Consider the following 14,524-nt stretch of genomic DNA (forward strand, 5'->3'; position numbering starts at 1 on the left):
TAGATAGATAGATAGATAGATAGATAGATAGATAGATAGATAGATAGGAGTGTAAAACCTATTACTATGGGATTAGAGTTTTTTTCTAACAGTATTTCCTTTATTGCATATTTGTTTTTATAACTCCAAAACTTCAGATTTGTCTATTCCTTAGAATGTCATCTGTAATCAAATCAGAATATGTATTCTTTTCATCTTTAACCAAAATGTCTTGTAAATTTTTGTCAATTACAGAAGTCAAAACAAATAAAGACACAAGTGTGTATGAAAACTTTTATTTTGCCAATTTTTAACGATCAGATAAATGCAAGACATATTAAATTTGAGTTGTTTAAGTCTTGAGGATATCAGATAAACTTTCTATTGTGTTCTGAAAGTTGTGGAGCAAGTGAATGTGTGAGGAGCATCTCACCATGCCAAACAGAAGAGCCAGTGTCTCGTAGTCAATCCACTCCATCACTGTAACCAGGCTGGGTCTCTGTGAGAGAAACAAAAAAGAATTGGGCGTTTTTCTAACTAAAAGAACTGATATTTATTAAATTGGTTTTATTCATTTAAAGGTTTAAAAGTAGCATTCCTTAAAGGAATCAATACTGTACCATCCTGAATGTCAAAGTTTTACATCAAATCTTATGTGATCTGTTAGTGCACAGATTATCATGTATCATGCTGCTAAGTGGACCATGTTGCAAATATAACCTCACATTCATCAGAACCACCCTGCCAAAAGAACCATGCTGCTGTAGATTTATTTCTTTTTCACTTTTGGCGCCTTGTTTTTGTATTTTTGCTGAATGCTTTGGTATTTGTTGTTGTTGTTTTATTGATGAGTAGAGACAATTATTCTTGTCCTGAGCATTGCACCATTGACCTTGTGTTCATTTTGCATATAACAAATAAACCAAATGGGAAACCTGAAACCTGATTATGTGTTTGGAATGACTTTTGGCTACTACCACACCAAATTTTAGCTCATTATCTCTGAGAGCATCTAAGTATTCTAAGTTTAATTAAATCTGTCCACTGGTTTATGCAATATCCTGCTAACAAACACTCATCACACAGCAGTATGAGAAGCAGTAAATAGAGATTTGGCAAAATGTTGGCAAAATGTCTGCCTAGTTTCATAAATGCAACCCTCATAGGACCACTACACAAAAAAACGTCCCTGTTCCCAGATTATGATTTTGGGTGTATACTTTAGGAAGTTATGAGCACAACTCATAGATGAGCATCTGGGAAATTTTTACACAAGGTTGTGTGTAATGAGCATTCACATGATCTCTTAAAAGTTCTTTACTCTAAACTAATCTTAGATTAATAATCAATGACTCAATTACATCAAATGTTCACCTCTAATAAAGGACTTATTATTTAGTAAACTGAGTCTTTATGAGGTGCAAACATTTTTTGTAGTTATTCAGAAATTTTGTTTTTATACCATATCATACCATACCATACCATTTTATTTATAGAGCACTTAAAACAGCGACAAGGCCAACCAAAGTGCTGTACAAACAGAACAACAGGTAACACACAAAGCAAAATACAAAATGAAGTAAATAAGAAATACAGACATAAAAACGATGCAGATAATGATGACTAACCAGTGTGGAGCATACAGGTTCAAAACATAGATCATCTGGTGTTGAAAGTTACTGAATAGTAGTGGGTTTTTAAATGGGACTTGAAAACCGAGAGGGAGGGGGCCTGTCTGACAAGCAGAGGTAACTCGTTCCAAAGTCTTGGTCCTGCTACAGAGAAGGCCCTGTCCCCTCTGCGCTTAAAACACGTTCCTGGAACTGTGAGGAGCAACTGGTCCGCTGACGTCAGGGAATGTGGTGGGACATACGGTTGTAGCAGATCAGAGAAATAGGGGGTGCAAAACTGTTCAGCGATTTGTAGACATATTGAAGTATTTTGAAATGGATTAGAAAGTGAACCGGTAACCAGTGCAGTGAGGCCAAAACTGGTGTAATGTGCTCTCTTTTGCCTGTACTGGTTAAAAATCGGGCTGCTGCATTCTGGCCAAGTTGTAGTGGTGCAGTGGAGGTCTGACTGATACCAAACAGGAGTGAATTGCAGTAATCAAGCCTAGATGTAATGAATGCATGTATTACTGTCTCCAGGTTCTTTTTGGACAATATGGGCTTCAGTTTAGACAGCCGCCTCAGTTGGAAGAAACATGATTTAACAATCATGTTTCTGTGACTTAAGTTTTAGGGAAGGGTTCATTATCATTCCCAGATTAGTGACTCTTTGTTTTTCTGACAGAGTTAGAGTGGAGAGGTCGATGCAGTGGTTTGTGATCGTGTCGTTGGGAGGGAACAACATGACTTCAGACTTCTTTTCATTGAAACTTAAGAAGTTTAAAGCCATCCAGTCCCTGATGTCAGCCAGGCAGTCGAGCAGAGGTTGAATAGAGCATGTGCCATTGTGTATTAGGGGGAAGTAAATTTGACAGTCACTGGCGTAGAAGTGGAAGGGCATGTTGTGTTTCTGGAAAATAGCACCAAGTGGCAGCAGGTATAAAGGGAATAGGAGGGGACCCAGGATGGACCCCTGCAGAACACCCCATTGAGCTGCTGACCCTGTGACGCCCACCCACTGCTCCAACCTAGCAATGAGGATCTCATGGTCGATGGTGTCAAAGGCAGCTGTGAGGTCCAACAGGACTAGCAGTACAGAATCACCAGTATCTGTGGATCTGAAGATGTCGTTAAAGACTTTCAGCAGGGCAGTTTCAGTGCTGTGGAGAGGTTTAAGCCAGATTTGAATAGCTCTAAGATGGTGTGATCCTCCAGGAAGCATTTCAACTGGGACTCAACTATTTTCTCCAGTATTTTAGAAACAAATGGGAGTTTGGAGACAGGCTGGTAGTTGGATACGACTGAGGGGTCAAGGTTTGGTTTTGTCAGGAGAGGCTGGACAGCAGCATGTTTAAAGGATTTAGGCACCATGCCAGTGGATAAACTACTGTTTACTATAGCCAGAATGAACGGACCTAGAGTAGGAAAAAACTCCTTTAGTAGTCTAGGGGGGACCACATCAAAGGGGGAGCCAGAAGATTTCAAGATGCACATGACCTGCTCTAGACAAGATAGAGTGATGGGTTCAAAATGGTCAAATAGAGCTACAGCTTGAGGTGGGATGGATGGGTCATGAGTTGGAGGGGAAATGAGAGCCCGAGAACAGTGTATAAGTACCTTGTAAACAGCATTACATGAAGAAACCGAGCAAAGCAGCTGTCTTTGCCATATAACTATATATATTGCTACTCTACGATGAAAGCAGACGTGTTTCCCCCCCACCCGCTTCCCTGCTGAGCTTTTTTGTCCAGTGAACCCTTAAAAAAGCCTCTTTTTTTCTGCATACCTCTTAATTGGAAGGGTCAGTTGGTCTCTCAACAAAATCGATCAACTTCTCCCGACAGGAGTCAGGGTAAGGAGGACCCCTCTGACCTATTTAAGGAACAAATTGGATTCATGATGACAACTAGATTCTACTGTTTGGGTTGGTGGAATCTGGTTGTCAACAAATTTGTGTGGAGGTGTTGAAGCTTGACAGTGCTCGGATTGAATGTGGAGCTGTGACAGGGAATTGGAGCAGCTGTTATCAGGACTGTGATCTTCCTGGCAGCACTCATGAATGGTGGAATAATCTGGAGAAGCTGTGAGCTTGACTTTTGGAGTAAAGGATCAATTTGGCTGTTTTGGATTTTCTATCAGAGAATATGTACCAGCGAGACTTTAAAGGCAGAAGCAACAATTACGAGTTCTGTCTAACCCAAACTGTGGCCTTGATGCCAGACTTATCTCAACTCCTCCTGGAATGTTTTGAAAACAACAAAGATGCTTTGACAGTTTCCTCACCCCTCCCTTCCCCAAGGCCGTGGACATGTAACAGAACCTCAACTGAGCTGAAGATGAACGTCACCTCTTATCTGGACAATGGCTAAGGGGGGGCTCTGGACTATGCTACGACTTTCTCTTAAAAATTCAATGTTTTCACCACCTATACTGTATGTTCATGTATAACGTCTGTTTATGTTGCTTTGCTGTGGTAGGTTTTTTTGATGCCTCAAATTGTGCCCTGTCTAGGACACGGTGTGAGAGATCTTTTTTTATACTGTCTCTCCTCATGTTTTTCTTTCCTTTTCTTATCTAAAAAAAAATATTATTCTAAATAAGAAGGCCGCGCTAATTATTTTAGCCGCAGCTTTGTGCACTCCGCCCATCTTCGGACGACTGTACGTACATATTCGCGTTGTATCTCGGTGCAATGCCAATAAAGTTTATTCTGATTCTGATAAGAAAACGGACTGTAAAAAAGATCGTGTGTCAGTGACTTGTGAGCCAAGAAGCAGAGCAGTAACAACTTGATGCCTTAAAAGGGCACAATGACAACTACAACCAATCACCAACTAGATCAAACTTGTAAGGGTAAAAATGGGTTTGACCAGCAAACCCAAAAGTCAATAAAAACCAAGCTCAGTAGTGAAACAGGGCTGAACAAACTGTGGTAGTCTAAAGAGGAGGACGATGTGGCAGCATCCTCAAGAGCTACACAGAGGAACTTGGAACAGCTCATAAGATGATTTTTATTTATCAAGATAGGAATACCTTTTGTTCAGTCTGGCTGACGCCAGACCAAATTCCTCAGGATCAGGACGGCTTTTGGGGTTAAGGGAGATTTCTTCAAGAGCTCTGGAAGAGAGATTATCGTGCCATTTTCCAAAAGTCTTCGGGCAAAAATGGTGAGCGACTCCTACCCATTGTCCAAATACTAAATTTTATATGAAATACCAGTGTTTCTAAATTAAGAGGTAGAGTCAGGGCGAGAGAGAGTTTTTCTGCTTCCAGCATTCTTGAAAAGTCACTGCATAAACTGTGTGTTGTCAAGCTGGTTTGTAACAGGTTTGGCTAAACTTGGTTGGTTGGTTTGTGAGACAGACTTAGAGGTTTGAGGGGTTTTAACCTGCCTTGGGGCTCCAAGTGCATAACAGTCCACCATGAAGGAACAGGCTGCTCTATAAAAACAATTCAAGAGTTAGGAGACAGGACTCTTCAACCTGGCTCATCGGAATTAGGGGAGCCACGCCTTGTGGACACCCTAGGATCCTGAATGTCACATAAACCAAAAAGACAGTCCCTAGAACCAGGCATGAACTCTCAGTCATTTGATTTATTTTAAATGATCAAATGTAATCAATTATAATGTGCTGATAACGCTGTACCCCTGCAAATCCTTGATTAAAGCAAAGCATAAAATGTAAAATTCTGGACTATCATTTCTACACTTCGTGTTCAAAAAGTTGGAAGAGTTTGGTTCAATTTCATCAGATAAAGGAGGTTTTTAAAAGTTTTGCAGCTTGGATTAAACAACACCCTGGAATCTTGTGCCTAGATTCTAAAAACTACCAGATCTGTAACAATTGCAGTTCTACAATAGGAGGTGAGTGGCCTAAAAATGCCAGGTTCCCCTTGATTAATGTACCAACCCCGACTACTAGGTTGAACGAGTCTAGGGGTGAGATAAGGGTGTGGCTCGCAACTGATGGTCGTGAACAGTCTGGGTGAATCACTTCCAATTCAGCCTTAAGCAGAACTAATCTAACATCATTCTGGGTCAAGCTCAAGTGCTAGATTAGTCCGATATACCCCTTAGAGGAGAGGCTGCAGTGGGGTTTTGCCATAACGCATGTGGTAATCTCACTGGGTAGAAAAACACCAGTGGTTGTTTAGTTTCCCCGATGTAAGACTGATCACAGTTCTCCTGACACTGAACAGCATACACAATATTATTCTGTTTGTGCCGGGGGACTGGATCTTTGGGATGAACCAGTCTTTGCCGTAATGTATTTTGGGGTTTAAAAGCCACTGGGACATTGTGTTTAGAAAATAAACATCTCAGTTTCTCTGATACTCACTCAACATATGGAATGACCACTGGTCTGGGTCTGGGTTCCTCCTTTTCACCTTATGGCTGACTGGAGTCCTGTTTGGGTTTCTTCTCTGCTTTCAGGAAGGCCCAGTTAAGATATCCACATTGATCTAGAGCCTGTCTTTTGTGGGATTTATCCTTCTGCCTGGCTCCTGAGTTAGTGGGAACACTGTCTGCTCTGTGGTACAGAGTCCTGGTGACTCCTAACTTGTACTCCAAAGGGTGATGGGAGTCAAACTGCAAATACTGGTCTGTGTGGGTGGGTTTGTGGTACACCTCAGTTTGCAAATGTCCTCTATCAGAAACTGAGATCTCACAGTCCAAGAAAGCCAACCTGCCATTTTTTACATCTTCTCATGTGAACTTGATATATTTATCCAGAGTTGATGTGGTCAGTAAAATGTTGGACTTCCTGGGATTTAATTTTAACCCAGGTGTCATCAACATACCTGAACCAATGACTTGGTGGTGTCCCTGAAAAGGATGTCAAGGCTCTCTTTTTTACCTCCTCCATGTACAGGTTGGCAACAATAGGAGAAACTGGAGACCCCATAGCTCACCCATGTTTCTGCCTATAATATTGTTCCCCATATTTTTGAAGTAGGTTGACTGCAGACACAGTTTTAAGAGTTGACACAGTTTTTCTGTGGAAAGTGTGGTCCTGCTGCTCAAAGTGGTGTCTGATTTTAATCTTAAACTGACCACCTCTACTGTATCATAAACAGGAATGCACATAAAGAATGATGTGACATCAATAGAGACCATTGTTTCATCAGTCTCCATGATGACATCCCTCACCTTATCCACAAAGTACTTGGTGTTTTGTATGTGGTGTTCTGAGCTGCCAACTAAAGAGATGAGTACAGACGTCAGATATTTGGAAACATTGTACGTGACAGAGTTAATCATGCTAATAATTGGTCTTAAAGGTACACCTTGTTTGTGGATCTTAGGTAAACCATACAGACTAGGTGTGACCTCCCCTGGGTACAGTCTGTGGTACAGAAAACGGTCAATAGCCTTGTCCTGCTCCAAATTTTTCAGGCAATCTATCAACTTCTTCTTGTAACCACTTCCTGGATCTCTTTTCAGAGGTTCATAAGTGTTTAAGTTACTAAGATTTGTCATAACTTTCTCATGATAGTCTTTCTGGTTCAAAATCACTGTGCACCTTCCTTTGTCTGCTGGGAGAATGATGATGTTTTTGTCCTTGCTAAGGGTGGTGAGTGCATCCCTTTCCTCTCTACTGATGTTGGAAGGTGGTGGTTTGGCATTGCTGAGGCAGGCTGAAACTTTGATTCTGAGTTGTTCTGCTTCACCCTCTTTCATTTTGTTGTTGCAGATGGCTGATTCTGTGGCTATGATCATCTCCACCAGAGGAATGTTACTTGGTGCAACCGCAAAGTTCAGTCCCCTGGCAAGAATCTCTGTCTCCGGCTGGGTGAGCTGTCTGTCAGATAAATACTTCACCCACTTTTCAGTCTCCCTGGCATGTAATTGTCTACTGGAGTGTTGTCTTACATTGAATGTGTTGTTATTGGAATTGTGATGGTGTTGATGAGTTATTAGTAAGTTAAACTGGTTTTGTTGCCGAGTCTTGGCCTTGACATGCTGTGCTAAGCGTGCCTGATCTGTACAGTCCATCACTTGCTGAAGTGTGGTCTAGGCACGTTGTTAGTTTTTGTTTAATGTGCTCTTCTTTGGCCTTCAAGGCCTCAGTAGTAAAATTGGTCTGTCTCACCCGTTCATTCAGCAACTGGGTCTGTGCCCGATGACTGAAGATTTTAGTTCCAGGCTCTTGGGAATGATGTCAGGAGGGCTGTGATCAGTCTTACATTGGGGAAAGTAAACAACCACTGGCCAAAAGGATGGCCCAGCACAGAAGAGCAACATCAGGCCAAGACCCTGCGGTCTACACTCATCTCCAGGCCAGCGGTCACTCTTTCAGGGACGAAGATGTTCACATCCTGGATAGAGAGGAACTCTGGTTTGAGAGAGGAATAAAGGAAGCCATCTTTGTGAAAATAAATTGTCCATCATGAAACAGGGGTGGAGGTCTCCGGGTTCAACTGCCCCTCTCTTACAATGTTGTTATTGCTAGTATCACTCAGCCCCCTGTGAATAGTAAACAGCCATCAGTGTTGAATGATGTTGTAATGATCCATCGTTAGGCTGATGGTCCTTCTTGACCATGTGAGCAGCTAGTTTTGGTTGTCAGCAGCAAAACTGGTTGATCCACTCTGAGAAGGTGCTATTTATAAGACTGAGCTGAATACAGCACCTCAGACTGAGGAAGTCTGTCGGATGGAAGACAGAACGTTTCTAAAAAGAATTTATTTTGTTTTGCTTTGTTTTGTTTTTTGAATGTCCAGAGGACCAAATTTAACTTTTTTTTTTAGACATATAGGGGAGTGTATTCAATTGGAGCACCACTCAACCCAATTGAAGAAAACAAAGATGACGGAGAATTGTCCAATTCTCGCAAAACTGAGAAAAGATGACGCGTATTGAACGCTTGGACTCACTTGACGTTTCAGAGGAATTGGATGCACAAGGACAAGAATGCAGAAGAGCAGTCGTTAAACGGCGGGTTGATAGAACAATCAATGGATCATACAATACTAGTACCTGGAAGGAAGAGGATAAATAAGAGCACTAGAACTAATTGGATCATGCCCTACTTGGACCTGGAAGACAACGGACAAAATAAGAACACCAGAACTACTTAGTTCTAGTCTGTGGAACCTGTTAGTTCAACAGCATGGGATCGGACCATTTAAGCCAGCCCTAATTGTCCGTTGATGCCTTGTATTGCTAGACAGAACTATAAAGGACTATTCTATGTTGGAGAACCACAAAAAAACTACTTCAATTCAAATACAAAATCCAATTGACAAAGAGAACCTCCAGAAAAATATGACGCCCAGGTCATGCTAATGCCCGATTACGGAGTTAATATAATAGACCCCTGTCCGCCAACATCAACATGGATTTTTAATGTTGTCTACCAAAATGTGGCTGGGAAAAGGAGACAAACTCAAGTGGGGTCCCAATTACCTTGAAACATACCAGACCCAGTTCTGTAAAACCTCCGTAGTAGAGATGATGATCTGGACAACAATCCCAGCCATGAAAAGGGCCATCTACGAGAGGGAGGGTGACCCAGGCTGAGTTATCATCGAAAACCAAAGACTCCCCCTTCGAATGATAAGCGACCAAGTCATGACTCCTTTCTACAAATGGGCATGTCCAAATGTAAGAAGTGTCATACAGAGGGAACCCATTAATAACTGAGGTAGCTATACTAAGGGAATTAGGCTGGGCTTATATGCAATTTGACAGGAAAATATGCAGAAGTAGGTCCCTGGATTTTGTTAGGGGAACTCAACCCGAGTATTGCGACGGAATCCTGCACGGACCTCAACTCGAGCCTGAAGAATGGGATGTGATCCAGTGGAAGTGAGTGTGGAGAGGATTGCAGCTTAGATTGTCACACCCCTCACCACTCTACTGGGAGCTCCTTCAAGGATGCATAACCAGAGAACAACATGACTTCACTGGAGAGAACCCTGTGCCCAGCACCTCCACGACACATAGGTATTAAAACATACCTCCACCACTACGACGTCCCGATCACAATGCCAGTTATGTTGATGCTAAGATGGTGCCAAAGACACCATCTTAGCACCAGCATAACTGTTTTTTTCCACTTTGGATTAAGCTGTTTGGGGGATTAATCACTTTTGTGTTGTGTGTTTCCTTGACTGATGAAGCTTTCCAGATGGAAGGTGAAACGTTTCAGTAAAAAAAGAAACTGTCCAGATAACTTGACTGAAAATTGTTGGTTTTCATGGGGTCTTGTTCACAAATGAGGGAAAAATGGAGTGAGAGATCGACAGGCGGATAGGTGTGGTGTCTGCAGTGAAGTGGACACTGTACCAGTCTGTTGTGGTGAAGAGAGAGCTGAGTCAAAAGGCAAAGCTCTCAATTTACCAGTCAATCTACATTCCTACACTCATCTATGGTCATGAGCTTTGGGTTGTGACCAAAAGAATGAGATTTCTCATATAAGTAGCCAAAATGAGTTTTCTCTGCAGTGTGTCTGGGCTCTCCCTTAGAGATAAGGTGAAAAGCTTGGTCATCCGTGCGGGACTCAGAGTAGAGCTGCTGCTTCTCCACGTCAAGAGGAGACAGTTGAGGTGGCTCGGGCATCTGGCTAGGATCCCTTCTGGACGACTCCTGGACACCTCCCTGGTGAGGTGTTCAAGACATGTCCCACCGGGAGGAGACCCAGAGGAAGACCCAGGACACAATGGAGGGACTACGTTTCTCGGCTGGCCTGGGAACGCTTCAGGATTCCCCCAGAGGAGCTGGCCCAAGTGGCTGGGGAGAAGGAAGTCTGGGACTATCTACTTAAGCTGCCACCCCTGCGACCCAAGCCCAAATATACAGAAGAAAATACATGGATGGATGAACCTATTGTATTTGTAAACAAATAATTTACACATCTTTATCTTTAGGTTAAATTCTGTTTACTGATACAAAGCAAAAAACTTTGTGTAAAATTGTGCTTGACTTCCCTTACTTACATGTCAGTTTCAACTTGCAAGTACAAAGTTGAGGTTGAATCATGACAAGATGTTTCTTCCTCAGCTGATTGGTCAATGTCATGTCAATGACAAATTTAACAATCCAATCAGAGAACAGATGGGTTTTGCTGTCGGGGTGGCGCTTTACCGTTTTGCAGGTTCTGGAAGGGTAGTAAATTTTGAAAATGGAGGATGGTGTCCACACTACCGAGCATGATTTTCAAAAATATACGTATACTGTATCTGGACAGTGATTTAGTTTTTGTTTCACTAAACCATAAAGTAATGACTATCTGAGCCGCAGACACACTGACTCCATCCTCCATTTTCAAAATGTACTTGTGTACTGGACAAAAATGTACAAGACCTGTAGGTCAGTAAAACATCACAGAGACAGCCAATACATCTGTTCTCTGATTGGATTGTTAATTTGTGATTGACATTGCACTGACCAATCAGCTAAGAGGAAGACCCATGCTGTCATAATTTATATTCAACCTTGTACTTGCAAGTTGAAATTGACACACAAGTAAGGGAAGTCAAGTACAGTTTTATGCAATTTTTTTTTATTTGTATCAGTAAACAGACTTTAACATAAATTTAAAAAATGTGTAACTTGTGTAATTATTTATTTACAAATACAATTTTTTTTTAACTTCTTTACACGCACACATCCCTATCTATACATGCTCAGAGCAGACATTCTCAGCCATTTTATTTTACACAGTTACAAAACTTAATTCAAAACCATGTAATCTGATTTTGAAGCACAATATATATATGACTGCAATTTGTGCCCATATTCAACAGACAGAAAAAGCATTTGCAGCAACATTACAAACGTTACTTTAGCTGCCTCAAAAATACTACAGTTTTTTAAATCAAAGTATTTTTATATCTAAAATCATCAAGAGTACATAAAAAATAGATGTAAATTATTCTTAAATTTTGCATAAAACTGCTAGAAAGTTATTGACCTAAGTTATGGCTAAAATAAGTTTTTGACAAGTAAGGCTGCACGATATTGTAGGGATGCATCAAGGTTTTTCTACCATCAACTTTTATACTTTTGATACTTTGAAAGTAAGACTGACTCTCATTCACAAAGCTGGACAGAAAAAAAAAAACATGTTAAAAAATGAATAACAAAAATCTGTTATTGTAATTAATTGCACACCTGTTATTATGATTTCAGCAAAGCTGAAATGCCCTTTGTATGAGAACCTTTCTATCTGACCTTTGAAATATAACATCTGAAGCATTATGTGTATCTCTTCCTAAAAGGCAGGATTCGTCCTGCAGTCTTAGAGTGTGGGAAATAACCCCATTGTTCCTCAAGGACTCTTTTGTCATCCCACGGTTGAAATTATTTTTCTGAACAATTAAAATTTATGAGTTCTCCTGAACACCATTGAATGTTTTGCTGTAAAACTGCTATGAAATAACTTGTTTACTTCCTTTCTCAGTTCAGAACTCAGTTTAATCATGCATAAGAGAAAGTAGATGTAAAAACTGGTAATCAGAGGTTTCAACTGTTGGTTGTACAAGTCTAATGTAGTGAACTAAGCCTCAGGTCAAATCTGGCCCTGAGGGCCTTCCTGGGACAAGAACTGTCATTTCATTGATTTGAGTCCAGAAACACAAAATGTTGACGTTTTTAAAAACTGAGCGCCGTCTCAGTGAGCTTTTGGGAGTTTATTAGTCACATTTTTAACAGAAAATTGTACATTTTGACAGTTTTAATTACGAAAGTTGACCGGACTTGTTCAGGCTAAATGCTAACACGCTAGCTGAAAAGACGAAGCGTCATTGGTCGAAAGCCGCTGTTTAAACGCTCTGATTCGCTGGAGAGACGAGTGACGTGTCTGTCGTCACTTCCTCTGATGTCAGATTGTAAAACCCACCCCCGCCGCTGCGCTGTCATTGGTTGATTCAGTCACGTGACCCGGAAATGAGTCTCGGTTCAACCAAAGCCTTTTCTGTGCTTAAAATCACTACATGTGGCATACTACATGTACCCAAAACTCATGTTTCATGCAAAAAAGTCGTGCTTGTTGAAACAATGCCACGTTTAAGCTTTAAATCCGTTCAGAAATGTTGATTTAACCGAGTTTAGCCGATGCTAATTTTAAGCTAAGCGGCTAACAACCGGATGTCAACGGAACGATCCACAGGAAGTTGTCATAGACTCCTGCTGGTATAAATAAGCTTACACCACCACCTGCTGTTGAAAGAGGAGTATAACAGTTTTCCTGAAGAGGGACTGATAATCTCTTCATCATTTTTTTTTCTTTTCTCTTTTCACCCAACCTAGTTTAATGAGTAACTGTTTTAAATAGCGAATTTCTGGAAAAGAACGGCTGTCCCACGGTAAAGCGTTTAAAAACTAAAGTTGCTGTGAATCTTTTAGAAAAATTGCAGGTTTATTTAATGTTAAGTGCTTTAGAGTAAATATCACTGAGAAGCCTGGTTCTTGTATCTGTTAAAAAATAAGCACATTAAAAAAGTAACACTGCCAGAGAGGCATTTACTTAAATATTCATGAATTGGGGTGAATCTTACGATAAGTGCCCATTCATTTGAAGAAGTGGCTTAGACAGTACTATTGAGTAAACCCAGAGCTTAAAATAGTGTGAAAATCAATGACACTTGAAAACAAATATTTACCTGTTAAAATAATCTGAAGTTGGCAACTGTTTACACAGATAAGGCTGAACAGTGAATAACCATGGCAGGTGTGATAGAAAAGGATTTTGATCCTTGTGAGATGAAGGACTGGTTAGAGGGAGCGTTGACGCTGCTCACAGACTCCTTACATCCATATGGTGAACAGGTGGAGAGCATGAACGACAAAGAGTTATTGGACAAGCTGAAGGAGGTTGCAAAGAGTGTGACCTCTACAGACAGACCAAAGTCAAGCTATGAAAAGCTGGCAAAATTGGCGCTTTTACTGAAAGCGTCATTGTATGCAGTGGTGGACAAGGCTGATGACCTTGCAATAAGGTTAAACAGCGAAAATGAGGTGGCTCAGGAAATTGAAGAACGCTTCCTTCAATTTAAAAGTGAACAAGAGGTCCTCACTAAGAAACATCGTGAACAGATGTCTCAGTCACAGCAAGACGCACGTGCAGAAATTGATTCACTGAACAGCCAAGTACAGTCACTTAATGCATCACTAGCTGAAGCCAGGGATGCTAAAGAACTGTTTTCCACAGCATACTTTGCATTAAGACGGGATCACGACGAGACAATGTTACAAGTGTCCCGCTGCAAAGCTGAGATAGACGTGCTTAAAACACAACTTTGCCATGCAGAAAGGAAATATGGTGAGAGGCATGGACAGAATGTGGGGACACACTGGGCTTCAGACCCAAATCTCCTTACATCACACACACCTCCACCCTTACCTCAAGTGGTAGGGAAAGACCTGAACAAGTCTCCTCTACCAAACAGGCAACAGAGAGCATTGAAACTTCCTCTTTCAATAGATGATCTTCAAAAACTCTCAAAATATGTACAACGCTTTGTACCTGGACCAATGGGTTCAACTGGAACAAAAGCGTATCTCAAAGACCTTGAATTCAGACTGAGTGGTTATCCTAATGTTACAGTTGAGGATAAAATCAGGATAAAATCAGTCTGATAAGGCTCACTTCGGACAGAGAGGTGCTCACCTTCATCGAGCGTCAACCTGATGCCACGAGAAAGGATTACAACCTTCTGTGTGAAGCTTTGATAAAAGAATATGTAGTATAACATATGCAGGATATATTCATACATTTTCACGAGTTCTTCATTTTTCTGACTGTGTAAATGTCGTGCATTGAGTTTAACAGAAATGCGAACGAGAGACGTTATTTATCTTTGACCCATCAAATGAATGCGGTCATTTATTTGCAGAATCAAAGTTTAACATCAAACATTTACATTAATTTGGCAAAAATGAAAACAATAACATGGCTAGTTTCACAGAAAGTGGGAACAATACGGCG

At 41.0% G+C, this 14,524-nt stretch overlaps 1 protein-coding gene across 1 annotated transcript in view; it reads right to left on the bottom strand.

Moving 5' to 3' along the window:
* Positions 1-14,524, bottom strand: part of oca2 (oculocutaneous albinism II) — a 659,230-nt gene that overhangs the window by 332,210 nt on the left and 312,496 nt on the right. The window contains exon 10 of the mRNA XM_037698314.1: positions 413-478. Coding sequence (XP_037554242.1) covers positions 413-478 — 66 coding nt within the window. The remainder of the gene's footprint in view (positions 1-412; positions 479-14,524) is intronic.

The sequence above is a fragment of the Nematolebias whitei genome, chromosome 3, assembly GCF_014905685.2.
Source record: "Nematolebias whitei isolate Nwh7 chromosome 3, NemWhi1, whole genome shotgun sequence".
NCBI classification, from domain to species: Eukaryota; Metazoa; Chordata; class Actinopteri; order Cyprinodontiformes; family Rivulidae; genus Nematolebias; species Nematolebias whitei.